The 27,685-nt window shown below is 34.8% G+C and overlaps 5 protein-coding genes, 1 long non-coding RNA gene and 2 pseudogenes across 6 annotated transcripts; 4 read left to right on the top strand and 4 right to left on the bottom strand.

Annotated features, from left to right (window-relative positions):
• Positions 1–986: 986 nt before the first annotated feature.
• Positions 987–1,950, bottom strand: LOC106310719 (annotated as a pseudogene).
• Positions 1,827–3,209, bottom strand: LOC106310718 (protein yippee-like At3g55890). Its single transcript, XM_013747941.1, has 5 exons — positions 2,943–3,209; positions 2,609–2,652; positions 2,406–2,514; positions 2,246–2,301; positions 1,827–2,098 (listed from the first exon to the last, which is right to left on the bottom strand). Exons 1-5 carry the CDS (start codon positions 3,036–3,038, stop codon positions 2,029–2,031), a joined length of 375 nt encoding a protein of 124 aa, XP_013603395.1. The 5' UTR covers positions 3,039–3,209; the 3' UTR covers positions 1,827–2,028.
• An 851-nt stretch (positions 3,210–4,060) lies between these two features.
• Positions 4,061–4,855, top strand: LOC106309153. Its single transcript, XM_013746220.1, has 2 exons — positions 4,061–4,468; positions 4,550–4,855. Exons 1-2 carry the CDS (start codon positions 4,061–4,063, stop codon positions 4,853–4,855), a joined length of 714 nt encoding a protein of 237 aa, XP_013601674.1.
• An 872-nt stretch (positions 4,856–5,727) lies between these two features.
• LOC106307967 lies at positions 5,728–7,897 on the bottom strand. The gene is made up of 4 exons (XM_013745068.1): positions 7,495–7,897; positions 7,143–7,414; positions 6,174–6,362; positions 5,728–5,953 (listed from the first exon to the last, which is right to left on the bottom strand). Exons 1-3 carry the CDS (start codon positions 7,790–7,792, stop codon positions 6,297–6,299), a joined length of 636 nt encoding a protein of 211 aa, XP_013600522.1. The 5' UTR covers positions 7,793–7,897; the 3' UTR covers positions 5,728–5,953; positions 6,174–6,296.
• Positions 7,898–13,823: 5,926 nt separating this feature from the next.
• On the top strand, positions 13,824–16,537 carry LOC106311344 (annotated as a pseudogene).
• Positions 16,538–19,762: 3,225 nt separating this feature from the next.
• On the top strand, positions 19,763–21,840 carry LOC106309152 (zinc finger BED domain-containing protein DAYSLEEPER-like). The gene is made up of 5 exons (XM_013746219.1): positions 19,763–20,211; positions 20,291–20,350; positions 20,849–21,034; positions 21,197–21,414; positions 21,499–21,840. The coding sequence occupies exons 3-5, from the start codon at positions 20,851–20,853 to the stop codon at positions 21,838–21,840; spliced, it is 744 nt and encodes a 247-aa protein (XP_013601673.1). The 5' UTR covers positions 19,763–20,211; positions 20,291–20,350; positions 20,849–20,850.
• A 47-nt stretch (positions 21,841–21,887) lies between these two features.
• On the top strand, positions 21,888–22,231 carry LOC106309441. Its single transcript, XR_001263579.1, has 2 exons — positions 21,888–21,990; positions 22,077–22,231. It is a non-coding gene; the product is annotated as an uncharacterized LOC106309441 (long non-coding RNA).
• Positions 22,232–26,351: 4,120 nt separating this feature from the next.
• LOC106309151 lies at positions 26,352–27,134 on the bottom strand. The gene has a single exon (XM_013746217.1). The coding sequence runs from the start codon at positions 27,132–27,134 to the stop codon at positions 26,352–26,354; it is 783 nt and encodes a 260-aa protein (XP_013601671.1).
• Positions 27,135–27,685: the final 551 nt, after the last annotated feature.

The raw sequence follows: 27,685 nt of genomic DNA, 5'->3' as shown, positions 1-27,685 counted from the left end.
TACTCAACTTTGAGAATATCATCTATACCCATAAGATTTTTGAAATCAATGTAATAAAATACACTCACATACAAAAACTCAAATTGAAAAATGAAATAATATACAAATCACAACTTTAACATTATACAATTCACAACTTAAAAAAATAGAAAAAAATATTGAAAATTTAAAATAAAAATTGTAAAAATAGTTTTAAAAAGCACTTTCGAATTTAAAAAAAAAACAATTTCAAAAATAATAATTCAATTTTTTTTACAAAAATTCAAATTTAAAACATTTTTTTTCGAAATTATATAAAAAAATATTTTTATTATTTATTATTTATATATCTATAAAGTAAAAAGTAGAAATTAAATTATTTGGTCATTTTATTTCTTGAGATCGTTTTTGTGAGAAAAACTTTTTTAAAAGTTGTTTAAGAATTGTCTTAATTGAAATGATTTTCTTTCAATTTTTTTCTACCACCATTAATTTCTTACTTTAAAAGTTAATAACAATCAATAGAATTCTATACACAAGTAATGAAAATCTATGTAAAAGTATTTGATAAATCTAGTTAACTTGTAAAATCTTCTCAACTATTAAAATCATCAAATTCCACAGAAATTCATGTTCCAATAACCCCCAAATTTTCAAGTCTAGTGTTATTGGTTTATAGATTCTCACATTCTCATTAAAATCTAGTGTTATTGGTTTGATGATTCTATAATCCTATACAAAATCATTTGTTATTCAAAAAGTTTATATTTTAATGATTATACAAATTTATTAAAGTAAGTGTTATTGAGAGTTGAATTCTTAATATTTTAACTCACAAAACAAGATTTTGAGAATACTACATGTTTCTCTTGAATTCTTAGAATCATTGCATTACTTTATTTTCATACAGTTTCACAATATACGAAATTCTATACAACTCTTTCCAAATTTAACAAATTTCTCGACTTTTAAAATTAATTCTAAGTCCCACTTACACTCCCAAGTTTTTTTTCTTTTTTCATTCAACTAGAATGTGGCATGATGATGAATTTGAAACCTTGACTATACTTTGTAAGGTTTGAAACATCTCTACTCTCTCGTCTGAGTTAAACCATTTTACGGAGATGTTTGCTTTCTTCAATCGATTTGCGTTTCTTAGGATGTATTTGGCAACTTCTTTCTCTTCTTCTTGTTGCTCTTTGTAGGTGTTCCACACAAATGTCTCCAAACATTCAGGAACGTTCTTCGGTTGGTTCCATTCTTTACAACTTACACGAACTTTTCCGTAATACAACTCACCGATAAGCTTTAGGACTTGTAATCTAGGAGACATATTGATCATGCGCGTAAGTAGATTCCACCAATCTGCTTTATCTGTACTTAGCTCCAAATGTACTAACTGATGGAAGATAGTACCGGTGCTAGGAAATGTAATCATCTCTGATGGACATGATGTCCGTATGCGATCCCAATTCACATCCCTATAATACCATCGCAGCTATCTAAACTAAAACGCAGACTCAGACTCTCTAGGATCGAAGATTTATGAGAAAGCAGAAGCCTACAGACATTCTCTGAAAACGTCTCGTGTTGACTTTGATTGAGATGATAATCAAAGTTGAGTTTAGGCACCATCTTTCAAATATGCTTCCATCGTTTAGTCAGAACACTCACATCTTTGGTTGGAAGCAAAGAGAGTATTTGCACAAGTAGAGCTTCAGATAAGTGGCTGATCTTGTTCATTTTCTTGATTAGAGACAAGTATTCAAGAATTGAAGAAGAGATTGGAGCAGGAAAAAAAAAGTCAAACAAAGAAAGGGAAAGAGAGATCAAAGAAAGGCATAGATTTGTTAAAAGCTCAAAAGCCCAAATGAGATTAAACTCTAAATTAAAACCTATGAAACTAGGCGTCATTTCAGGTACCAAATGTACTTATTCCAAAAAGAAATAAATAACAATAAGCTAAAATCGAAGAATGTACATTCTAAGAGAAATCTCAAAAAGAGAAAGGAAAATAGCTCAAGCAGAGTCATCAGAATCATGTGATTATTATATCTCAAGTCTTGAAATTTCTTGACAGACCAAGTCGTTGCTATCGTAAGGACCCACAATCTTATACCTGTTGCAAAAACAAAAGAGATACAAGTTTGGGATCAAACCTCAAATACATTCCTGAATCAAAACTTGTAGCATTTGTGTTATATATGTTAGAACTTGCAAATGTGATTAATGCTTAACAGGAAAGAAAAAAAGAAAGGGCTCTTACAATTCAAGAACTGATTTTCCTTCCTTGTATTTCTGGTTAATATCATGGGCAGTCACCTGAAACATTAAACACAAAACCAAGATTAACTATACTCCTGAATCAAAATAGAACTTAGATTATTATTATGACTACAACTAATTAAATAAAATTGCTGTCTTACATATTTCCAGCCAACGTTTGATCCACAACCAACACAGAAGATGTCAGTTACCGTATGAAGTCCCGTCATCAACATTCTGTCTTCTTCATTTCCAGTTGAAATGTTTACACTAATCATCATCAACAACAACAATAAAAACGCAACTAGGAATAGAGATAACGAACTAAAAGTACAAAGTTGATATAAGAAATCAGAAAACTTACACTTCATTGAAGAGATAAGCTTGTCCATACCTGCATTGAAATGACTGCACAAACACAATGTCAGTACTATAGTGTAGTGTATATATATTACTCCATGTGATCCAAAATGTATGATGTTTAAGGTTAATGGCACAACTGTTGATCAACCTAAAATATGAAACATTTTACTTATTGAAACATCAAAAACTTTTGTAAACATCATACATTTCGTAACAGAGGGAGTATATGTTATTGATGAATGACATCAAAACCTTTTAATTTACCCTAGATGAAAATATCATTTGTATATTAATGTGAAACCAAAAGAAGATCATGGAGATTGAAGAGATCAAACCTTGGACATGATGTCTTGTTCTTTTGTAAGATGGGTGTTACAGTGTTTGCAACTATAGATTTGCCCTTCCAGATCCACGATAAAAACCCTTCCCATCTTGGTTGAAACGACAAGAAATTAAAGTGTCTCTCGACTGTGAATTGAATGATCCCCAAAGTCTGAGTCTTTTGATTTATAAAGTGAAAGTGAGGAAATCAAGGGGAGATTTGTTAAGACTTTTGGAGTAGTTTTCGGTAGCGTATACATACTGTTATACCTAGATGATTTGGTCTAATCAAAGATTTGGAAGTTGTGATATATAGCAAGAAACGTGGATATGAAATGTTTTTTTCTTTGGTGTTCAAACGTAAAGATACTACACTCTTAACAACTAGGTATCCGAGGTATCAGGCGACCAAGAGATTTTTTTTTTAATCACATACAGTTATTATTACTTTTAGTTTTAGGGCTAGTAAATACATTTTTTTCTTAACAAAATTTTCACTTCGATTAATATACAAAAGTTTATTGAAAAATCTCCTTTGACTAGGTATATACGGAAATCAAACATTTGTTTATGAAAAAAAAAATTTGTTTAATTATGATAGTCTGAATTAATCCGAGTCTTTTGTATTGTTACCATTTTCTGTTGATGTGAACGTGTATCTGTTTGAAGAACACGTAAATGGAAGATCCTGGGGAGCTCTCGTGATAATAAACCTAATTGTATAAGTTTTTGTAACATTCTCTTTACCTTTTTTTTTATACGTCTGAGAACAACTGAATAAATCAGCAAAGCAAAGAACAAATGCAAAGCAAGAAACAACATTATGAAGCTCAATCTTAAAGGAAAGACTAAGGAACTTAAAATGCACTCTCTTTACTTTTGTTTTAACATAATAAAATATATTTTCATGACAAAATATTGTCTCTAAAATACGAATTATTTTTCGTACGAAAAATTCCATAACATTTTTGTTTTGATCCATAAGTTTCCAAGAGTCTACGTGTAGTTAAACATTTTAATATGAACCAAAAATTTAGAAATATGGGAGAAGCTAAAATTAGGCATCAGTCATATAGCTTCAGGTTTGGGAGAGCCAATGCTTACACATAAGCCTCGGTTAGATCCAACAAATATGGGAGAAGCTAAAATATTAGTTGAGGTTGAGTTAGATAAACCGTTCCCGAAACTCATTGCACTTGATGACAAGCAAGGCAATATCTATTTGGTAGATGTGGAGTATTCTTGGATTCCTAGTGCTTGTGGAAGATGCGGAGCACTTGGCTACAAGGAGAAGAGATGTCTACTTCCTCAGAAGCCACTTGAAGCACTTTCTACAAAAGAAACTCAGGGTACCGGTGAAGAGATCCCAATCGTGGACATAGTTAAATTGTTGCAAAACACTTCTAGTACACATGCTGATCATTTGGAGCCAAAGTCGCTCTCACCTTCTTCCCATCAAGTAGGTGAAACTCCTATAGAGTCTTATGTCACTACACCGTCCGAGGTTGCCCTTGCTAGTTCACTCACACATTCGCATGAGGTACATTCAACCCCTTGACCAAAGAATGATAACATTTCACCTATGTTGGCAGCTGTAACTGCTGCGCCATCTGAGTCACAGATTATGGAAGAAATTCCATCACCAATTATCATTTTGGAAGGCTCTGGCGCTTCTGAAAATGAGCAACCAATTGGTCCTTCCACTCCTCTTACTCGTAACCATCAACAATTTCACATGGAGCCGGAAATTCCGCTCTCTTATGGGAAAGAGATTGGTGTTGATGTAGTTGGAGAGACTTCTAGTTATAACTTAACTAGAGGAGGAAGGCCAATAAAACCAACCCAAAAAATTCAAGATATGGAATGGATGAAGGTTAGTGGAAAAGGTAAACATGGTCGACGTGGCCGAGGAAATCACATTCACTAACTAGCGTCTTTCAGTTTCTTGCTTTTAATGATTCATAAGTAGATCTTTCACTAGGGTTGTGTTTCAACCCTTTTCTTGTTGCAAACTTTTCAAAACTTATGACTGAAAACTCATACTTGTACTACTTATGCAATTTAATACGAAAGCTTTTTTACAAAAAAAAAATTTAGAAATATGAAAAAACCAAATAAGAATCAACGGATGATAAATTTCCGCAGATAAACCGTGTGGACTTCCGGTTAACCTCGCGTGTGTATTGATTGCCATCCTCTTAACATTTACTGTTTTGATCGTCACTCATTCACTCCTCATGGGTCAAGTCTACTTAAGTTTTCCTTTTGTCATTGTCAACAATAAGTTGAAGAAAGCATGTTTTCTATTTATATTTGTCTCAATCGTTGGGTCCAGTTTTAAGGCCCTCGACCTTTTGTTTCTAACGGACTATACACGATAGACATTTGGACCAAATCCTCCAACTTTTTTTTTTGATCAAACTGACCAAATCCTCCAACTAAGTATAGCTTATCAACGGCTTAGTCCGATCCAGTAAATTGATTACGGTTTCATAACCTTGTTCTAGTCTGTCATAGTATCTATTGATGATATAAACGATAATGTTATTTTGGTACTGAGTTGTGGATTTTTTTTTGTGAGTATGTAAAAGAAAATAAAGCATTTCAACCGTTAGAAAAGTCCACGAGGTTCACGTTCTCTTGGGGTTTAAGAGTTTCACAAATGTACGTAGACAAGTTTGCAAACATACATATCCTTTTTTGTTTATTTGTCTGCTTAGAAAGGAGTGCAAGAAAGATGCCTTCGGCTTCTTATCTCATTTGATGAAAACATTGTTTATACAACAAACAAAACAAAAAGACAAAAGTGTTACGGTGGATCATTCATTAAAGTAAAGAGTAAATCAAAACTATAATGATTCGTTTTTTTTGTGTGTGTCTACCTAATTAAAATCTATAATATAGTAACGCTGCCAATTCATTGGAGTTGTCTTTTGTATTCTCACACGGAAAAGCATAGTGTGTTATAGTAAGCCCCATTCGTTATCTGTTCTTCCCTCCTTTACAGATTATCCTTTGGACCTTTCTGTAACCAACAAAAACCACACAATAAAACAGCATTATCAACACAAATATTCTCAAATTGGTTACCTCCACTATACATGACTCACACTCCGAAAATGATAGTAATTAAAGCAACTTTAGTATTCAATAATCAAGTTAATAGTTAGTATATATGCAAGTTGGTGGTCCTCATAATATGAAAATATCAATAGTATAAAGAACGATGAGGTGGAATTTGTTACCTGAAACTTGAAAGGAGAGACCAAAATCCAGAAGCTGTTGCATTTGATACTTATATATTTATATACATAAAGCTGTACTGTAAGTATGCATATGTACAAGTGTCGTTTGTCTTCTACTATTAGCTATTTGAGTCTCTCTTGTAGGAGGATCTTCTGGTGTCGAGGAAACACATTCTTACAAGCTGAAACCTGCAATCAGATTACCACAAACACAAGATTAAAACCTTTTTTTGGACAATACACAAGATTAAAACCTTAATTTGTTTATTTAGTCACAGTAGATGTTTAAAAAAAAAGTTTATTTAGTCACAGTTCAATTAAAAATCACGTGGCATGTCCTAGGTGTTAGTGACGGTGTCATGTCCTAATGCTTTATTAATATCTATCTATCTACAGTGTTTAATTTTAATTTTTATAAAAATCTTAGAAGATTAATAAAGCAGCCCATGATTTATTATTTATTCATCCCACACGGTTCCCACTCGGAAACATCCGTTTCACTCTAATGTGATTTATTCTTTTGAGGGCCCCTAATTGTCACTATCCAATTAGGTTTGATTTCAATTGTTTTAAATATGAAAATGTGTCTTGTTACTCAGAATTCAATTTTTCTTTTTGGGGAATGGAAAATCAAACCTTCTAAATTGACCAGTCATTTTCTAACTTATAACTACATATGAACTTCAAGAACCCTATAGTGCCAAAATGTGTAAATTAATTCAAATCGTTGACTATATAAATAATATCTAAAGTCACATGCTATTCCTGACCGAGTCTGATTTTTATTAGTGGTAGAAGAAGAGCATATCTACATATATATTTTTTAAATCAAAATATATAATACAAGATTTGAATATTAAGCAATTCAAAACTGCCTTTTTCATTTTTAAATACTAATAATGTTCTCCCCATAATGTTTCTGTAACGGCTAAAGTTGATATAATTAAATAAAAAAGTTGAGAAACTTACGGATTCGATGTCGATCTTGAAGACTAGTAGCTTTCTTCTCTCTCTACAACTTGTTCTATACGCCACAACGATATGACCGATGGCTAAGACCGACGAACACACAAACAGAGCCACTTCCTCTGTTCTGAAACTTCCTCCTCCGATCACTGGCTCACCAAACACAAACGCTGCCTTACAAGACACGTAGATCAATGAAGATATCGAGCAGAACATCGTTATTGTCAGATATGGACCTCTTGATAACTTTGGTCCGTCACAAAGACCGTAAACACCTGTTATACAAAAATACAAAATTCAAGAACAGAGCTATGGACTTTTAGTGTTCTAGTCACTTAGCTTGTGGGGTACTTACATAGTATAATGGCAGATCTAATGATGGAGATGAGAGGAATATCAATAAGGGAGTATCTGAAGTCGTAGTTGCTTAGATGAGAAGAAACAGTCGTCGGAGAAAGGCGTAGGAGAGAGGAGGAGGAGGAGAGGATGGCGGAGGGGAGGATGGCGTCTGCGACGGCGAGGAAGATAGGAGCAGAGAAGAGGATGAAAGAGAGGAGCATAGTGAAGAGAACGAAGATAGTCTTGACTCCTCTCCAAAAAGAAGATGAATATCTTCTCGCTTTGCTAACTTCTTCTTTGCTAATCAGACCCATGTTTTTAGTTTCTTCTCTAGGGTTTTTGTTATTTACAGAGGATTTATAATTTGATGCAAGTGTTATTTGTTTAAAAGAGACTTTTCTTGAGAGGTTTTATAAAAGGTTGAAGAATACAACAATTTGACGATGCTGACGATAATGCTGATGTGTGATTTGTGTATAAATAAATAATATTTTGGTAATGATAATGACGTTTTTCTGTTGAAGTATAACATTTGAGATGATGTTGTTTTGTGCGTCTTTTCCAAGGAAAATCTATTCTAGAATCATTATAATATAAGTTTTGGTACGTGTCATAGGAATTAATCTACGAGAACTTTGTATACGTGCTGCATCATTTTTTTTCCGATTGATTTTGTTGGTTGGGTATGTAGAATGGATGTAGCTGTAAATTTTTAATCCTTTTATTGCTTTCATGTTTTTGAGGTCCTGGCATAATTTATTAGATATCAGAAATAATTAGCGACAATAGTTATATTTTAAAATTACTGTTGATTTAGTTTTAGAAAATTGTTTAGTGAAAACTATATATATTTATATTTTAACATTAATTATTTTTAATATATATAATTAAAAATTATTTGTAAGATAGAGAGAGTAATTTGTTAGAAATTTGCGGCATGTATTTAAACATAGTAAATGCAGTTCGAGCGTTGCAGATCATGCAGATCAAGCGGATCAAGCGGGACAAGTACAGATCAAGCGGAACAAGTGTAAAACAAGTGGATCATGCAGGAGAAATGCAAATCAAGCAGATAAAATAATTTATTATAAATTTTGAATAAAAAAGCAATTCAAAACTTCAACGAATATATTAAAACAATAAAAATTACACCAAAATATCAAAACAAATATTTCATATGTTGTAGAATCTATCGAAACGCCTGTAGATTTTTCATAAGATACTTGTACTTCTTCTATTTTCATTTTAGTTGATCAAGGTTTTCTTTGGATAACCGATAGATTACGCTAATATTAAATTCTTGGTTGAATTTATCACCGCTAATCTTTCTACTAATGGATATAGGATCTTTAAAACGGTAATTGGTCATGAAAATTAGTTGATCATACAACTCAATAAATACACGTTCTCGGTTAAGCATCCATTTAAAATTGTTTTCTTTCAGTAGATTTACAAAATTCCAATCGTTTACCTATATATTAACTATTCTAAAACATAAAAAATTATTAACTACTTATCTGGTTTGTGTAGGAAGATTTATATTTTCTTCCTTGGAAATTGTTGTGTTTTGCTGGCGATTGTACGTCATGCTTATAATTTTAAAATGACACAAATAGTATTAGTGTGAGTTATATAGTTGAACTAATCATCGTACATTATTTAGAAAATCATATAAATATATTTTAAGTTAAGTATTTGTAACAAAATTATTTATTGACAAAAATAAACAGATCAACACTACCAAATAGTAGCAGGTGAAATCTGCATGCAGATCTCCCGTTTTTTGCACAAAAAAAAAATATTGAACTGAATGCAGATTTCCCGCTTGAACTGTTTTTAAAAACAAAAAATGGTGAATGGCGTTTCAAAAGCAGTCCCCCCGCAAATGCAGATCATCTGCCTTTGTCCCACTCTCCCATTCGTAACCATAAATTAAAAGATGACCACAACGTTGATTGGAAGAAAAAAAATTGTTATAAAATACTGTTATTTCTAGACATTTTGTAGGAAAGTGAAAGAGGTAAGTTAGCAAAACTAAAGCTGATATGGAGGAACCGAACAATTTCACCATGTGAGCACTGATCAAACACATGCCGCGATTTTCTCATGTAACTTGTTTGAAAGAGTATCTTTAAGCTAAGTATATTTTAGTTCTATACAGTACATTTGACCAACAGTTGTATATAACTTTTTGAAATCATGAATGTCAAAATGTTGTGATATTAGAAACTCAAGATCGAAAATGATTACGTTTTTTTTTTTGTGAACACCTGAAAATGATTACTTTTTTTTTTTTGACATCGAGTGATTACTTCAAGATACTGCACTAACTACAAAACATGGTAAACTATGTTTTTCCTTAATTAATCGTGCATGCAAGAAATAGTTTGACTTTAACATGTTTTTTTTGTTTGTAAAAAGTTTAACATGTTTTCTTATAAAGGAAAAGAATTAGTTGAATAAAATTTGATATATGTATATGATTGATTTGCATGAAATGTTGTAAGATCAAAGTAGACTTGAGAATTTAGCATCCCATTTAAAACGAGGTTAAGTATCGAAGCGTAACTTGAGGGCCGCGGGAGTTGACTAGCGACTAGTAATTTGAAAGAAGTTTCTTAGCTATGAACTCACAAGAGGCATGCTAATTTGAAAGAAGTTTCTTACCTATGCACTCACAAGTCACAAGATGCATGTCTATTGGCCTTTATGGGTACTTATTAATAAAAAATCAATCAGTTATAGTTTTATTGAAAAATAGTAATTACGTAGCTGCCATTCTGATGACAAATATTCAATTAAAATATTTATTGATATTTTCAAAGAAAGAAAAATTGCATATATAACTTTTTTCCTATTCGGGGATCTTGAATATATGATTATTCTATATATTTCTACATTTTCAGATATATTCTCACATATATTTATGATGTTAGTTCTAATCATTTGATTTTGTCTATAAGATTATTATTTTTTGTAAATCCATCTAAAATCCGCATTCAAATATAATTTATAAATTAATATTTGATAGACTAAAAGAATATAAAATAATAACGTTTCTTGGTATTTTGAATTATAGCTTCAATTTTATATATACTATCATTTTATTAACATCTTAGGTTTGAATATAATATTATTCTAGATATATGTTTAAAAAATTAAAACAATGTTTTATATTAATAAATTTAAAAGTTTTAGCATTCTTTTATAGTAATTTACTGTATTTGAATAAACTCATCTGGTGATTTAAATAAAACGACTGGTATGTTGTCAAATATGGTATAAGATTCATACAGTGTTTTGATGTTGTCAACATCAGATTCATTTTTAATAAGAAAAAACGAAATTGCCTGAAATATAACTGAAAACAATGTAATCATAGGGTAAAAGAAAAGTCAGAGAGAAACGGAAAAGTTGAGCCAAAACAAAAAGAAGTTGAGCCAAAACAAAAAGAAGTTGAGCCATGTGTAAGCCACCGGAGGGCAAGGGCGGCCTGATGAACCGTCGACATCAGCTTCGCGTCTCTTTTGAGCTTCGCTTACGTTGCAGGAAGGAACCTTTGTCTATTCCAACGGGTAACGTCACCAAATATAATGCCATATATTTTGTTCGTATTACATTCGTCCACTTGGACAAGTTTTTGTAATAATTATCATTTAGCGGCCATTTGGCGAAATCTTAGGACAACTTTTTTGGTGATTAAAAAGCTTTTAACATTTGGAAACAACTTATAAAACTACAAAGCTTTCAACATTTGGAAACATTTAGGAGTTGCTTATGGCTTACCACGTATTTCATTTTATTATGTATTTTTTTAGAAAGAGATATGACTATCATAGAGATATTAGTTCTCTTCGTACACCTTTTGTTTCAAACTTTTCAGAAAAGTATTAGTTAATTTGCGAAGAAAACTTAGGTTCACCTTTTCCTTGAATGAATCTTTAAATTCACTTCATCTTCTAGAACCAATCAAAATATCAAATAGATTATTAAATAAAAATATTAAATTAGAAAAAATAGCTAAAAAAAAGAATGACGCTACGTAAACCCTAAACCTTAAATGTAAAATTCTAAATTCTATATGCAAACTCTAGACCTTAAATCCAAACCCAATATCCTAAAGTTTAGGATTTAGGATTTGGGTTTAAGTGTAGAGTTTGTGTTTAGAATTTATGGTATATGGTTTAAAATTTAAGGTTTAAGGTTTAGGATTTAGCTGATGGCATTTACATCATTAAAACTGACGTCATTCTTTCTTTTAGCTATTTAAAAATAAAATTTTTATTTAATAATATACATGGCACTTTGATTGATCTTAAAAAGTAAAGACCCTACGGGATGAATCTAAGTTTTGTTCTTTGTTTGTCTTTAAAACATCTTACTGTTAACGGTTCAGTGATATGTGGTTTATGGCTACGACTCTGTATAGAATTAGCTGAAATAAAAAGAACTAAAACCAACATAGAAAAGAAAACACTCTAGATTTTGCAACTTTGCTCAGGACCCGATCGTAAAGATGGAACCATTGGGAGTACCTTACTTGATTCTTTTTTTTGCGATCATTACCATGTTTATGGGATGGCGACTATTTGCCATTATCAGAATAAATAAAAAGGCAATCCAAGTCCCACATCGGATATTCAAAATAAAGTCTAATATATATAGCTGGTCTAATTCCACTTAGTATGAGGCTTTTTGGGAGTAACGACCCAAAAACAAATCTGTGAGGGCTTAGGTCCAAAGCGGACAATATCATACTAAGCGAGGGATTGGACATCTGGTGATGGACATCTGAGCGTCTGGCCTCCAGCACGGGCATCCGGTCTGGCTCTAGTAGAGCATCTGGCCCAGGAGTGCATCTGGTCCGTCACAACAGATTGGTATCAGAGCCAAGGTTCTGTGGTCCTTGGTTTGAGGGAAAGATTGTCAGAATAAATAAAAAGGCAATCCAAGTCTCACATCGGATATTAGACAGAATAAAGTCTAATATATATAGCTGGTCCAATTTCACTTAGTATGAGGCCTTTTGGGAGTAACGACCCAAAAACAAATCCGTGAGGGCTTAGGCCCAAAGCGGACAATATCATACTAAGCGAGAGATTGGACATCTGGTGACGGACATCTGGCTCTAGTTAAGCGTCTGGCCTCCAGCACGGGCATCCGGTCTGGCTCTAGTAGAGCATCTGGCCCAGGAGTGCATCTGGTCCGTCACAACAGCATCTCTAACAAAACCGACATACTCATCAGAATTGTGATGGCGTCTCCGATGTTCTCTCTCTCCATCTTTTCCTTTTCTTTTCTCCTCATTCACTAGCTCGCATCTACAAGTTTAACGGAAGATCCAATTTGTGGAATGATAATTCTTATGTCAAGCGCAATGTATACTGATATAGGCCTGCTTCCAATACTTTGAATTGTAGAGAAGCTCTCAAATTGTGGTTCGTATAGGAAAAATCAGTTGGCATTTGCTTTCATGAATGCCCTGATGGAGATCCTACATGTCTTTTGATCGATGCTGCTATGGAGCTTGTATCTTCCTTCGTTCAAGAAATCTCAGTTGATGAAAGAGGGAAGCACTTCTTAGAGTTAGCAAACATGCATTGACTAGATGTGTGAGCGTGACAACTGTTATTGACCTTGGATTGGAAGTTACGATCCTCGCACTACAGATGAGCTCTCCTGGAAAGACTTTCAAGGTGCAGTACATCGTTTTTTGTTATCTATTTGTGGACTGACTTGTCAACTAGGCATGGTCATTTTACCTATACCCAAAAACTTGAACCGCAAACAACCCAAAAATATAGGTTTAGTTCGGGCCTGGATATATAGTAGAGAATTTATTGGATTTTTTTTTATGTTAGAAGATCTCGGTTTAGGCCGGATCCTGCCTAAACCGTTATAGTAAGATGTTTGTTACTATACTTTCCTGAAAAGTTTGAAACATACTGTGGTCACAAGCAACTCCTAAATGTTTTGAAGACAAATTAACTATAAAGCTATCACTAAACCGTTAATAGTAAACCTTTTCAGGAAGTATAGCTTTGTCGTTTTATAAGTTGTTTGTTAATCACCGAAAAAAGTTTCCATAAAATTTCTCCAGATGGCCACAAAATGATGATAAGAGTCAGTGTAGGAGTGGCGAATGTAGAATTATTTTCTTGTGGGGGCAAATCTTACATAAACTTAAAAAGTATAGGTAAAAATGATATTTACTAAAAGAAAAATGTAGGTTCGCCAATGTGGAGGACCCATGAATTTTTGGACCATTTCATCGATTAAGACTTTGGATCTAAAAAAAGGATTCACGGGAGACTTTTTAAGTCAAAGCTTTTCATATTCTCTCGTTTCACATAAAAATAAACAAAAAGAAAAAAAAAAAGCTAAAGAAAACGATGCATTCTCTGAGGAAGATGATAATATGGAGCTCCTGTTTAATCTTTTCACTTTCTTACTCAATACTTGTTTTCGCTTCTTCCCCTGCTAAGCACATGTGTCGTTCAGACCAGAGGGATGCTCTTTGGGAGTTCCAGAATGAGTTTCACCTCAGTGGGATGGCCCCTAATGAGAAGACACAGAGGTGGCTAAACAACACTGATTGTTGTTCCTGGGATGGTGTCTCTTGTGATCTCAAGACGGGGAACGTCGTCGATTTAAATCTCTGGGGCAGTTCTCTCAACGGCTCTTTGAGATCTAACAGCGGTCTGTTTAAACTACAACATCTTCAGAGCCTTAATCTAATCTCGCGGGAATTCTACCGGACTCCATCGGCAACCTCAAACACTTGAGGGTCTTGAAACTTTACGGATGCGGCTTCTTCGGGAAGATTCCTTCTTCGATAGGAAACCTTTCCTATCTCACTCATCTTGATCTTCAAGGCAATGGTTTCACCGGTGAGCTACCGGAATCTATGGGAAAACTAAACCAACTAACAAAGCTGCTACTCTCGACGAGCAAGCTCAGTGGGAACTTTCATCATGCACTACTCAACTTAACTGAGCTTACGTGGATCGACCTTCGTTCTAACCATTTAGAAGGTAACCTCCCATCTAACATGAGTAGCTTCTCCAAACTGGTGCACTTTGATGTTGGTTCAAATTCATTTTCCGGACCTATTCCATCGTCTCTTTTCACGATCCCTTCGTTGATCCTTCTTAACCTGGAGAAAAAACAGCTTCAGCGGTCCTCTTGAGATTGCGAATATATCCCGGGGTTTATATCGAAACTAGTCCGGCTTTCGTTACTCGACCTCTCCTTTTGGAACACCGGGAGGTCCACGGTCGATTTCAGCAGCTTCTTGCATCTCAAATCACTTGTGTTACTCGACCTCTCGTATCTGAATACGAGAAGTTTACTTGAGTTGAGTCTTTTCTCTAAGTTCGTTTCACTTTCTATGCTGGATCTTTCGGGGAATCATTTGAAGATCAGTTCAAGTCTCCATCTCCCCTCGCCCTTGGGATCGCTGTCTCTAGCGTCATGCAATATCTCCGAATTTCCAAACTTTCTTCGCAAGCAACCCAATTTGTATTATCTGGATATTTCCGCCAATCAAATCGAAGGGCGAGTACCGGATTGGTTATGGATGTCAGAACTGGTGTACCTTGACATTTCGAAGAATGCTTTAACCGGCTTTGACGGACCAAAAGATGCTATTCAAACGAGTCCTCTAGAAATGCTCGATATAAGTTCAAACACTTTTCAAGATCCATTTCCTTTGTTACCAAACTCTACTAGGTTCTTTTCGGCTTCAGATAATCAGTTTTCGGGAGAGATTCCGACGACGATCTGCGGATTGGTTTCTCTTGACACACTTCTTTTAAGCAACAACAGATTCATCGGCTCTATACCTCGGTGTTTCAAGAGTTTCAACACTAAGCTTTCGCTCTTGCATCTCCGAAACAACAACCTCTCTGGTAAGTTTCCTGAGGAATCTATCAGCGTGGGATTGATTTCACTTGATGTTAGTGGCAATCAGCTATCAGGAGAGCTTCCAAGGTCTTTGATCAACTGCACTCGCCTCGAGTTTCTCAACGTTGAAGACAACATGTTCAATGACACTTTTCCTTCTTGGTTGAGTTTGTTGCCTGATTTGCAGTTTCTTGTTCTTCGTTCTAACGAGTTCCACGGGCCAATATATTCTCTGAGTTTCCCCAAGCTTCGAATCTTCGACATTTCGAAAAATATCTTCACTGGCGTCCTACCATTGGATTACTTTGCTAACTGGAGTGCAATGTCTTCAGGTGCATACGTTACAGATAATAAGCAAGAGAGGTTTATGGGATTTAGCTTTTCGAACTATCATAAGTCGGTTGTTCTAGCAATCAAAGGTTCGGAGATGGAGTTGCTTGGGAGTGGTTTCAGAATGTACAAAACCATCGATGTCTCCGGAAACCGTCTGGAAGGAGATATTCCCCAATCCATCGGTTTGCTGAAGGGACTGATTGTGCTCAACATGTCAAACAACGCTTTCACTGGCCATATTCCACCGTCTCTATCGAATTTGACCAATCTCCAATCACTAGATCTGTCCGAAAATAGATTATCCGGTAATATACCGCCAGAGCTTGGGAAACTCTCGTTTCTAGCGTTGATGAACTTCTCCAACAACATGCTCGAAGGTTCAATACCACGAGGCACTCAGATTCAAAGCCAGAATAGTTCCTCATTCGCGGAGAATCCTGGCCTATGCGGTGCTCCTCTTCAAGAAACATGCGGTGGAGGAGAAGAAGTATATGAAGTAATAAAGGAAGAAAATGATCAAGTGTTGAGCTGGATTGCAGTTGCAATAGCCTATGTACCAGGTGTTTTCTGTGGACTCACCATTGGCCACATTCTGACTTTATATAAACCTGAATGGTTCATGAGGATTTTTCACTCTTTTGCTTAATATAGCATCAGTTGCCTGATAATATCTATCTATTGTCTTCTTTTTTTCTGTGGTCAAATTATCTACCATCTTATAATCATCTCCCTTGTTTTTAAATTAATATTGTAACGTTGTCAAGAATTAGCTTTCCTTGTATTGTTTGTGAGAGTATGCACTTTTTGGTGGAGTTGATTTCCTTTTGAAGGCTTGTCACAGAGATACTTAACCAAACACGCCTCCATAGTAATGCAAGTAACGCATCTCCATTCAAAACGTTCTTGTTGCGATCGCTGAACCATCCTCACTTCCCAGGATCTACGTATATATTATATCCACATGTAAATTATGCTATAAAATTTTATAATTTAGCCCTGATTCCATGACTTTAGTCTCCGGCCAGGCGGCCACTGTACCTCTCTCTCAGTTCATCTATTCACACGATCGGTACTACCTTCCTCTCTACTTCGTTTGTATCTTCTTAGCTTGATTAAATTATGATGTTTTGATCTGTCTGTTCAAAATTTACTTTACATGACTACCAAGTTTTAAGTAATTTTTTCTTCTTTAAAATCTTCATTTTCAATATCCTTTAGCCATGTGCTGTGATAGGAACGTTTTGTTACTGTATTTTAGTTGTTTCAGATCTCTCAGTGAATACTACGGATGTACGATAGCTTAAGGCAAGCTTTTTCTGAATACGGTCAAGTGCTAGTGGTCAAAGCTTTACTGAGTACGGTCAAGAAAATTGTTGCCTAGCTATTTTTTAGCAATATTGTTGCCTAGCTTATGTTGTACTTTTTTTTGTTGATAATTTTAGCTTATTATATTGAATGTGTTTTTAAAAAAAATCATTATTTTCTTGTGTAAGAGTGTTGTGTTATTAGGCAGCAACAATCATGAGAGACAGAGAGACAGGAAGGTCCAAGGGTTTATATTGTCACCTTCGCCAATCAAATCTGAAGCTAAAGCAGCCATGTTAAGTTCATGTATGAATGAACATGTTTAGATGGCTCCATATATATACCGCAATTCTAGTAGCTCAAGGGTTCATTTCCTGATTTGCTTTTATACATTCCCTTGTACGACTCAAATAAGGCTAGACGTCGAGACGGCATTGGTCATCAGTTTCCGGGACCTCGTCTTGCCGCGGGCAGACCCGCAACGAAACCAGTGCAGCAACTAAAATGGCATGTGCACCCGTGATTTTAGCAATATTAGTTTCAGGGTCTCAAGTGAAGCATCTTTATGGGTATCTTCACCCCTTTAACACCTCTATCACTCGTATTGTTGTAGTAGTCTTCGTTTATCGTTTGGCGGTCGAGTTTACCTCCGGTTGTAGTTGTTTAACCCTTTTGGATATTTAAGTTTAATATAAGAGTTTCCGTGACAAAAAAAAAGTATGCAAAAACACAATAAATCAACAAGAAAAAATGGTCATAGACTAGTGCACACCCTACAATGTCATTTATTTTATTCTATATCAGATGTGCACCCAACAAAAGATCTATCTACATTTTCCCTGACTGCATTCAACAACTTATACAATTCGCTTATTTTCTTGTCTTGTCTTGCAATCCATGATATAGGGCACAAAGCAAATGACATGATCTTTGACATGAATGATTCCGATCCTGCAGCCAATTGAGACCGGGGTAGAAGATTTAGGGTGAAGATTGATATTTAAACATTTTTTTCTCTCAACTATTTGTTCGCTCGTTCGCTTCTTCCATCAGCACTTAATATCTATGAGATACTGCACTACAGATTGAGCATGCGCCACATTTGGCCCCAAGATCTGCTGACTGGTTTGGTCAACATCACATTGTAGCCTCAGTGCACGTTAGTCACTTCTAGGCCCAGCCCAAGACCGGGACATCTGGGCTTAAAACTTGCTTACTTGATCTTAAGCTTGTCAACAACTAGATCATTTGCTAGACGATGCTGATACTGCTCGGCTGCTCCTAAGAAACTCGGTTTTGATAAAGCTCGAAAGTAGTCGTATCTATTTCAGTCTCTGTTACATGCAATGCACTCGTGGCATTTGGTTCAGACTGGCTTGTACGTTTTAGATAATGAGATAATATGTATATCTGATAAGTCCTCTGTTTTTCTTCGCATTGTAAATATGATATATACATAAATATAAAATTTGATTATCAGTTACATATATAGTCGACATATAAAACACTAAATTGTAAAATGGATGGTTAATTTAATTAGGTGAACCATTGCTTCTAGTCTCTTAAATTCACACTGGACCATTGAACATTAAACGGTGTGACATTGTCACTATAATGAATGTTATCCAGAAGATAAGAAACGTAAGTTCGTTGATCTGATATGATAATAAGTCTTTGATCTCATCAAGACACTGAACAAACAATTAATTTAAACGGTTTAAGACAATGGTTTCTGTCATGTCGTATCTAACTTTGAATAGAAAAGATTCTGTAACGTGATTTAAAATGCAAAATGCGTACTTATTGGTAAAATGCAAAATACGTACTTAATTACAATTTTTTTTAAAAAAAGTTGTTGGTGTCGGCCGATAAAGCAAAAAAGGTTGTTTGGTGAGACAAGAGCAGCTTAAAAGAGACAACAACATTTGTAAAAAGGTTGCTGAGTGAGGGGTCCACCCACGAGTCAGACGCGGCAGAGAGAAAGCCAATGAGATGTGAAGCTAGCTGTATTTACTATGTGGCTATCTGGTTCCAGCCGTCAACTCGGTTTGGTTCCACCACGTGGCACTTAATACTGACCAGAGCCCCCACGTGTTGGCTTGGTCACGCGCAACATTACCTGATTGGTCGGCTTTTAATACACATGGATTCCTAGTTGAAGTCATAAGTTTTCGCCACATACAGATCTGATGATTCTGTTCTTTTCACGCGAGCTAGAGTAAAGGCCACCTACGGAGTTGATATCGTATTCCAAATTCTTTTTTGTTCCCTTCTGATTTTTGATTGATGAAACGGAAAGAACATACAAAATCCAAATGCCGGCGGATATAACTTAAAATCCCCGTAAACATAGTTCGCAATAGGGGATCACAAACCCAAACCCAAACAACGGATGACATACAACAACTACTAAGATCACTAGATTAATCTTCACTCTTACATCCAAACCCGTGAACAATCCTTGGTAGCGAGAATAGAGATGATACATATTGGCTTTGACAAGTCGGATCTCTTCCGAGAGCCAGACAACATAGAATAAGCGATGCATTGGCCTTCACAACAACGAAACCAAACCAAACTTACCTAAACCTTCAGTTCCAGGAACCAAGCCAGAACCACAACATCTAACACCAAAAACCAACTCGAGAAGCAAACAAACGCCTTAGACTAAAGCTCCCTTCTCAATTGAACCTTCATCAGAAAACCTAAAAGCTTCAACCTTTTTATATGCTTCAACCAGGGATGTTAAAATGGGCTTGTCCTACCCATTTACGTCCAAGCCCGTTTAATTTTCGTGTCCATATAAAGTCCATTTACTTAACAATATTAAACGGGCTTCGTCGGGTTTGTCCACTTGTGTCCATTTAATAAACGGGTTTTGATAAAAATAACTGGACAGCCCATTAAGTTCATTTAATTTTTTTTTCTCTTCAACCTAATCTATCGTCGTCGTTCTTCCTCCTTCTTCACCTCCTTGGCTCTTTGCCTCCTTACGAAAGATCAAACTGCTCCAAATGAGTTTCTGATTCGAATCATGAAGCTTCTAGGGTTTCGATTTGTCTTCTAGAGTCGTTGTTCTTCACCTCCTTGCCTCCTTTCATCTCGTCACGAGATTCCCGAGATTCCCGTGTCTTCTACTTCTTCTTCTTCACTCTCTCCAGCTCGTGTTTCCTCGTATCATACAATCAAGGTTCGTTTCAAACTGATTTCATAAGTGTTCTTTCAATTAATTTGTGGGTTTGTTTAAAAATGGTTTGATTTGTGAACAGGTTTCACGAACATATGCAAAGGAGTCTCAAAAATTGCAACCAAAGCTGAGATTATAAGTGGTATGTGATTCTTTTTTTTCACTGAGTGATCATTTGACTACAATATGCGTATGGAAACAAGAACATAACCGATAACCAACATGATTAACTATGTTTTGTATGAACATCTTCTTCGCTGTGACGAGCGATCATTTGACTACAATATGTGAATGGAAACAAGAACACAACCGATAACCAACATGATTAACTATGTTTTGTATGAACATCTTCTTCGCTGTGACCGTGTGAGTTAGCTTCTATGGGTTTTGTCAAGTTTTTCGTTAGCTAAAGAGTCATTGTGTAGACAAATACTATAAAGATGTATTTGGACAGAAGACTCGTATTGTAGACATATACTTTCGTTAATCCAAGACTAGTGAAGCTTTTTTACTTTGTATCCATACGCTATGCTTTATTTGTTCCTGTTTTTGAATGGTTGCCAACTTACCATCTTCTCTCAAATTTTGATAGTCCCTTGCAGCCACTAATAATTAAATATGTTTCTTTCTTTTTTTGCAGAGATGGACTATGATACTGTGCACACAATGGCGCTTCTTGAAGCTCAACGTGAATACATGGACATGAATGATGAAGATGCTGAATTTGATATAGATGAAGAAATGGCAGAAACAGAAACAGAAGCAGAAGCAGAAGTTCAGTGTGAACCACAAGCCACTGCATCAACACAAGCAGCGAAACCTCAACGTAAGCGTCGAAAAACCTCACTTGTTTGGAAAGATTTTGTACTAGTGGGGGTAGAAGAGGATAGAAAAGAAAGGGCTAAGTGCATTCATTGTGATTCAAAATTAGTGGTTGGTAAGAATCATGGTACAAAAAGTTACAGTGTAATCTTGGCTATGGGAGCAGCTTTAGATCCAAGAATAAAGATTGAGATGCTTCAAGCTGCTTATAAGAAATTGGATCCCTCTACTTCAAGTTTAAAGATTAAAGAACTTAAGGATAGTTTGTCTGCACTCTACAAAGACTATCAGAAACGGTCTCAAACAAGTTCTTCAGGTGTTTCACTCACACCAACTCCACAAGAGATTGTCACAGAATCTCCACTTGAAGATGATTATGATAATGTAAGTAATTTAATATAATTTTAGATAATTTCAGTCATGCTTTATCTTGAAATTGTTTATCTGATATAAATGTTCATAATGAAGGATTTTTTTGAGTTGGAAAAGAGCATTGGAGGTGGAGTTGGCAACCCAAAGACACATTTGGACATATATTTGGAAGAGCCAAGGCTGAACAGAAGGGCTAACTTGGATTTGGATGTCTTGAGTTATTGGAAAGAGAACCAACATCGATTTGGAGATTTAGCATCGATGGCACGTGACATCCTCAGCATTCCGATCACCACAGTAGCTTCAGAGTCTGCCTTTAGCATTGGATCCCGGGTTTTAACTCCATACCAAAATCATCTCTTGCCTAAAAATGTCCAAGCTCTTCTTTGCACTAGGAATTGGTTGCGCGGTTTTGCTGAATACACAGGTAAAGCTTAAAAGATTAATATGGTTGCTGGAACAAAGGGATATAGTTTGTAGGTGCCATTGAAGATCTCTTTGATGAAAATGAAGATGTTGGAAAGAAAGCAAGTAATTATGGAGTGGAGTCTTCAGCATCAAAAGATTGATATGTTTGCTGGAACAAAGGTACATAGTTTTCTGGTTCTGTTTTACATCAGTTTATAATTTTTTTGATGAAAATATATAATATGTTATGTTTTGAACATGGACAGATCCTGGTAGACGTTCAAGAAGGAAAAGAGTAACTTATGGACACTTATGAACACTTAGTGTGAAGTGTGAACTTTATTTTTCAATTATGTTGTGACTGTGATTTGTAAACTTTGAATTTTTAGTTGAAGCAAAACAATGTAAGGTTCTGGATTCATATTTTATTTGACAGATATATAACAGGTTTCATCGAAAAGAAATGCTATGATATAAATAGATCATGTTCATTTTTTTTTAAGTAAACGGGTTTGAAACGAATTTAGTGTTAAATGGGCTTCACATAAATGGTTTCTAAATGGGTCTGATTTAAACGGGCTTTAAATGGACATCTATTAAACGGGTTTGGACGTAAACGGGCTTGGACGTAAATGGGCGGGTAAGCCCGTTTTAACATCCCTGGCTTCAACAAACAGAAGCTACCGAGGACGAGAAGCCACCCAAGACGAGAGAGGCAAATGACATTCCAGAAGACACACTTATTCAAAGGCCATGAGAAGAGCTCATAACATAGAGATGGAGGCGACAAAAACCATGAATCTTCTCTTCTCAAAGGTGTTAGACCTACTCTGCTCACAACACACCACTACACCGTCAACACATGATCGCACCATTAACACACCATCGCTTAGACCGTTGTTGAAACAAAAACCAAGAGGACAAACACTAAAACGCCTCAAATTTTCAACCTCTCTGTCGAGGAACAAACAACAAATAGGATAAAAAGATGAAGCACAAGCCAAGACGAAGTAAACGAACAAGACTGATCCAAAACAATATCATCTGAACTTTCAGAAATCTAAAAGGGAAACAACTCAAGATCTATAGATCAACAAAATTCAAAACCCCAAAATTTCTAGATATGTTAAGAAACAAAGAAGAGATGCTTAGAGAGGTGAAGAAGAAACGAAATACAAGAGGACAAGTCATTCGGTGGCGGCGAGGAGCGCCCACCACCGGAGAAAGTAACGAAGACTGGCGGCTGTTTTTTCTGTTCTTATGGCTTCCTTTTCTCTTCGTATCGTATTCCAAATTCAAATTAAGTTTATCTTTAGGAAATCAAAGATTATACAACTTTTTATTACTTCTGAAATATATAGTCATATTTTTAAAAAATGAGATGCAATTTTAAACTATTATATTTCAGTCTGTGATATATGGTAATGTATGTTAATTTATTTAACTATTTATATTACTAACATGTGTTCACGTTTCTTGAACCGTTTATGTTTTGTGTTTTTTTACATTCAAGATTTGAACAATCATGTGTAGAACATGTTTTTGCTTACTCCCTTTTATTATCTACAAAGCAGAGGTTGAATAAAAAAAAACATGTGTTCACGTTTTCGGTTATTTGTTTTAAAAATTTCAAAGCTAAGCATATTTGAATTGGGTAGTGGAAGAATAAGTGATAATGTGAAGTATGCCAAATCACAGGAAAAAAAATTGGTAATTATATGATCAATTAACAAATATTTTAAACTTTCGAAAAATAACATGCCGATCATAGCACATGTTATGAAGTTTATAGGTTTAGCTAGTGAACGGACGTAAGACCCATCAGGGCGTTACATAATCCCTCTCGAGAAATTTATAGAATATAACGACAAATAAGCTCAAAGAAAAAAACTACAAACAAGTTTTAATTCGTGGCATTCTTTAGGTAGCCAAAATACACACAAAACATGATAATACAAAGAGTCTACGCAGTGCCGGCCCTTGGACCACGTGGAAGAAGCGGTTGCTTCCGGCCGTATAATTTATCAAAATATTTCAGCCACAAAACATTAATATTCCCTTTAGTCTAGTGGTCCATTGCGTTTATCTACTGCCTTTCCAACCCCGGTTCGAACATAACCTTCTCCATATCAGCCATTAATTTTTTTCTATCTTTTATTCTTTAAAAGTGGCCAATTTTTTTTATTTTTGCTTCCAGCCACCGAATTTCTAGGACCGGCTCTGAGTCTACGTCATGAGAGGAATGTGTGACATCATGTTATGTCACGATGGGAACGTGTATAAAATCGTGAATTGTTGAACTGCATGTCGACTATACAATACTATAAATCTTTAGTAACTAGTAGCATATATTGTCTCGGTGACAGGTGGCTGGTTGCTTAATACGATAATCTCCAACTTCGATATTGGGTATTGAATGGAATACGTTCCCATTCGTATCCTATCACCGCAGCTGATGTCGATGACTTATCTTCAGTGTTCATAACAGCTAAGCGATATTAATGATTTCCTATATCTATTTAATTTGTTCTCTCTTCACCTATAAGTGTCTAATCACTGATTTTAATATATTGATTAACCATGAAAAGTCGTTTAATGTGAGTGAGTGGGAGTTCTTCTTTTTCTTTGAATCTTCAAAAATGCAAAACTTTGAAGTATAAGCTATGCTCACTCCGTTTCAATATAATTGATATTTTAGGAATTTTAAAGTTTTATTTTAAATGATGTTTTCAAATTTTTATACAAAATTTTAAAGTTATTTGTTTTTTTATGACTGTATTATGCAGTGTACTCTTTTATTGGTTCATGAATTTGTTTGAGTCAATGATGTTTTGTGTACAAGAAATTAAACTAAAATAAATTTTGTGTTCTTATAATCAACTTGTTAAAACCTTAAGAATCAAATAAATTGAAATATAAGGAGTATGATTGGGTGTTATTGATTACATATGAAATTATAGGGTTTAAGGTTTAATGTTTATATAAACTTCTTTTTTTTAACACCAATGTTTATATAAACTAAACCCATAAATTACTTTCACTATTTTTTTTTGTAACTTTACTTTCACTGTTGACAAACATAAAATTACTTTTATCCCGTTGGATGTCATTATAGCTTGACTCAAAATATAATAATTACTGTCAATAATTTTCTTACTGTAGTATTCTAAGTGCCTTCGAGTGTTCGAAATAGGCCTGAGACTTTTATCTGAGATCCGGATTCGATCCGAGATTTGATCCGGATCCGATCCGAAAATCCGGATATCCGGATAGTAAAATGTTGGATCCGTCAAAGCCGAATCCGGATATCTTGATTTTTTAGTCCAGGTATCCGGATCCGTAAGTTTTATTAATAATTATTTCAAAAATAGTAATATCTATATATAAATACTAATTTTATTTAATATATTTTTATTTTTATAATAGTATATGTAAATTTTATGTAAATTTTGTAATATTATACATAAAAATAATTAAAAACATTATATATATTTTTTAAAAAATTATTTTTAATATTTTATATATATTAGTATTATTTTTTATTTATTTTAAGGATTCAAATCGGATCCGGATATCCGCCGGATATTACAATTTTTATAAGGATATCCGACACCCGGATATCCGAAAAGCCTAGATCCGGATAAGGATAGTAAAATTATGGATCCGCCGGATAATGATCCGGATACCTTAAAATTGTCCGGATACCCGATCCGTCCCAGGCCTTCGGCTTATGACTATAAATTTTCTTTTGCTTTTACATTCCTTAAAAATCCAACCAATTACTAAACTACACCTTCTTCTTTTTTTACGTAGACATTTATAACCGAGATCTAAACCTCTAAAGTTAGGTGTCCACTTCTGCACCATAAACCACTTCAAACTACAATGGAAGTATATTGCGTCGATCATGCTCTTATTTTCTTCAGAGTCAACTATATATTAGTGTATCCATACCAATTGCTTGATCCTTATAAATTATAAAATGTTAACTTCTGATACGAAAAAATATTATAAGAGTTAAATGTTATATTTTAAATAAGTTGGTATAGACCAGTTTGTTAGGGATAACTAAAGCTAAAAACGTGATAAAGTTTAGTTGAATTCATTTCTGAAAAGTGCATTATTAAAACAAGGAATACAAATCTGGTTAGCTGTATATAATTTTCAAGGATCGGTCCCGTTTAAGTAGATACGAGAAGCACAAATAACTTTCAAAGATTGAGGGTTGATATTAATGTTTTTAATAACCAAATCAATGTACTATTTTTTTGGGTGCAAATCCTTGTACATAATAAATAACGACGACACCGACAAAAAATAAAAAAAAGATTTATAATTGGAACGTCACATTAGGAATGTTGAACTTTTACACAAACGGGGATTAAGAAACAGGAAAAAGGAAGACCGTTTTTTTGCTAAAAGGTAAATATCATATAAATGAAAAAAGATTTACAAGAAATGTAGATCTAAGTTTTGTTACACCTTGGCAAAAAAGTTAAAAAACAAGGATGTAACAAAGTTGAATATGAGATAAACGTAGTTCATCGCATCCATTTGACCATAAGATTGATGAAGTGCTTCCTCTCCCTTCTTGCTGTAATTGTGTTGCGCATCTCCTTATCAACGATCCTGAATATGGTGGTAGGTGGTAGAACAGTGTGGTTGTGCAGCACATTGTTTCGTTGCTTCCAAAGGTGGTAAATGATACATTGGACAGCTAGCTTCCGCAGGAGAGAGGGCGCTGCAACTGAGGTACCTCTAATCCAAGATAGAAGCTCAGCCCAAGTTCTGAACAGTGAGTTCGGTGGGTTTAACCTGCCGATAGAGAGTCTCCACACCTCCATGCTATAAGCACAAGAGAGAAGGAGGTGATCCCTGGTTTCTTCGAAAGCAGAACAGAGACAGCAAGCTTTATTTATTTGAAGGCCCCAACCTGCTAGTCTTGCTCTGGTTGGCAATCTGTTCAAGTTTGCTATCCACATATTAAAGTTGTTCCTTGGTATTGCTCCTTTAAACCAGATGGTCTCTGCCACCGGTTGGACCGGAGCTGAGAGGCGCATATCCTGCCAAGTATTTTGGGCACTGAATTTTGCATCTTGCTTAGTAGAAGTAGTCCACTCATATGTGTCTGCATCTGTTGAGTAGGCTGGACATTGGATGGAGGTTAAGAAGATATGGAGATCAACCGCCCTGTCGGATCGAGGAGAAGGCAGCGACCAAGCCGTAGGGGAGCAGGCATCTGCCACCAGACCATTTATCGGGACCCGAGGCTGGGAGGGTCCACGCTGTTCCACTCTTTTTTCACCAAAGTCCTTAAACGCCATCGAAAGGGATTCCGACCAACCTCATGTGTCCTCATTTTTTTTTTGCTTGATTTTTCAATTTCTTTATGCTGGTCGCTAGACTTGACATATTTTAAGTCATACTCGTTAGATCTTATCCCTTGTTCTAAAATAATAACCACTTAATCCGCGCCTTGCGCGAGATGAATGTTGTATATAAATATTATATTATGTATTATTATTTATTTGCGTTTTTATACCTATATTAAATCAGCGTGAGGTCAGTGACTATTATATATAAAACTAAATTGGTGCGGACATATAAATCAAAATAATCATTGTTGTTTAAAATTATCTGATGGCAAATAAATATTCAAAATAATAATTTTTATCTTTTATATTGTTTATAATTAAATTTAAATTGATATCAACATCAATGTATAGTATATTTTATTAATATGACTATTTATTAAATAAAATTTTTATATTCACATGGTTTTATGATTATTTGTATTTTTATAACAAAAAATTGAAAAATTGATGGGGAATTTGTCAAATATGACTCAAAACTTGACTTTGATTGCAAAAGTATA

The sequence above is a fragment of the Brassica oleracea genome, chromosome C8 (assembly GCF_000695525.1).
Source record: "Brassica oleracea var. oleracea cultivar TO1000 chromosome C8, BOL, whole genome shotgun sequence".
NCBI lineage: Eukaryota > Viridiplantae > Streptophyta > Magnoliopsida > Brassicales > Brassicaceae > Brassica > Brassica oleracea.
The sequence above is the reverse complement of the archived record's forward strand: the minus strand, read 5'-3'. Positions and strand labels throughout refer to the sequence as shown.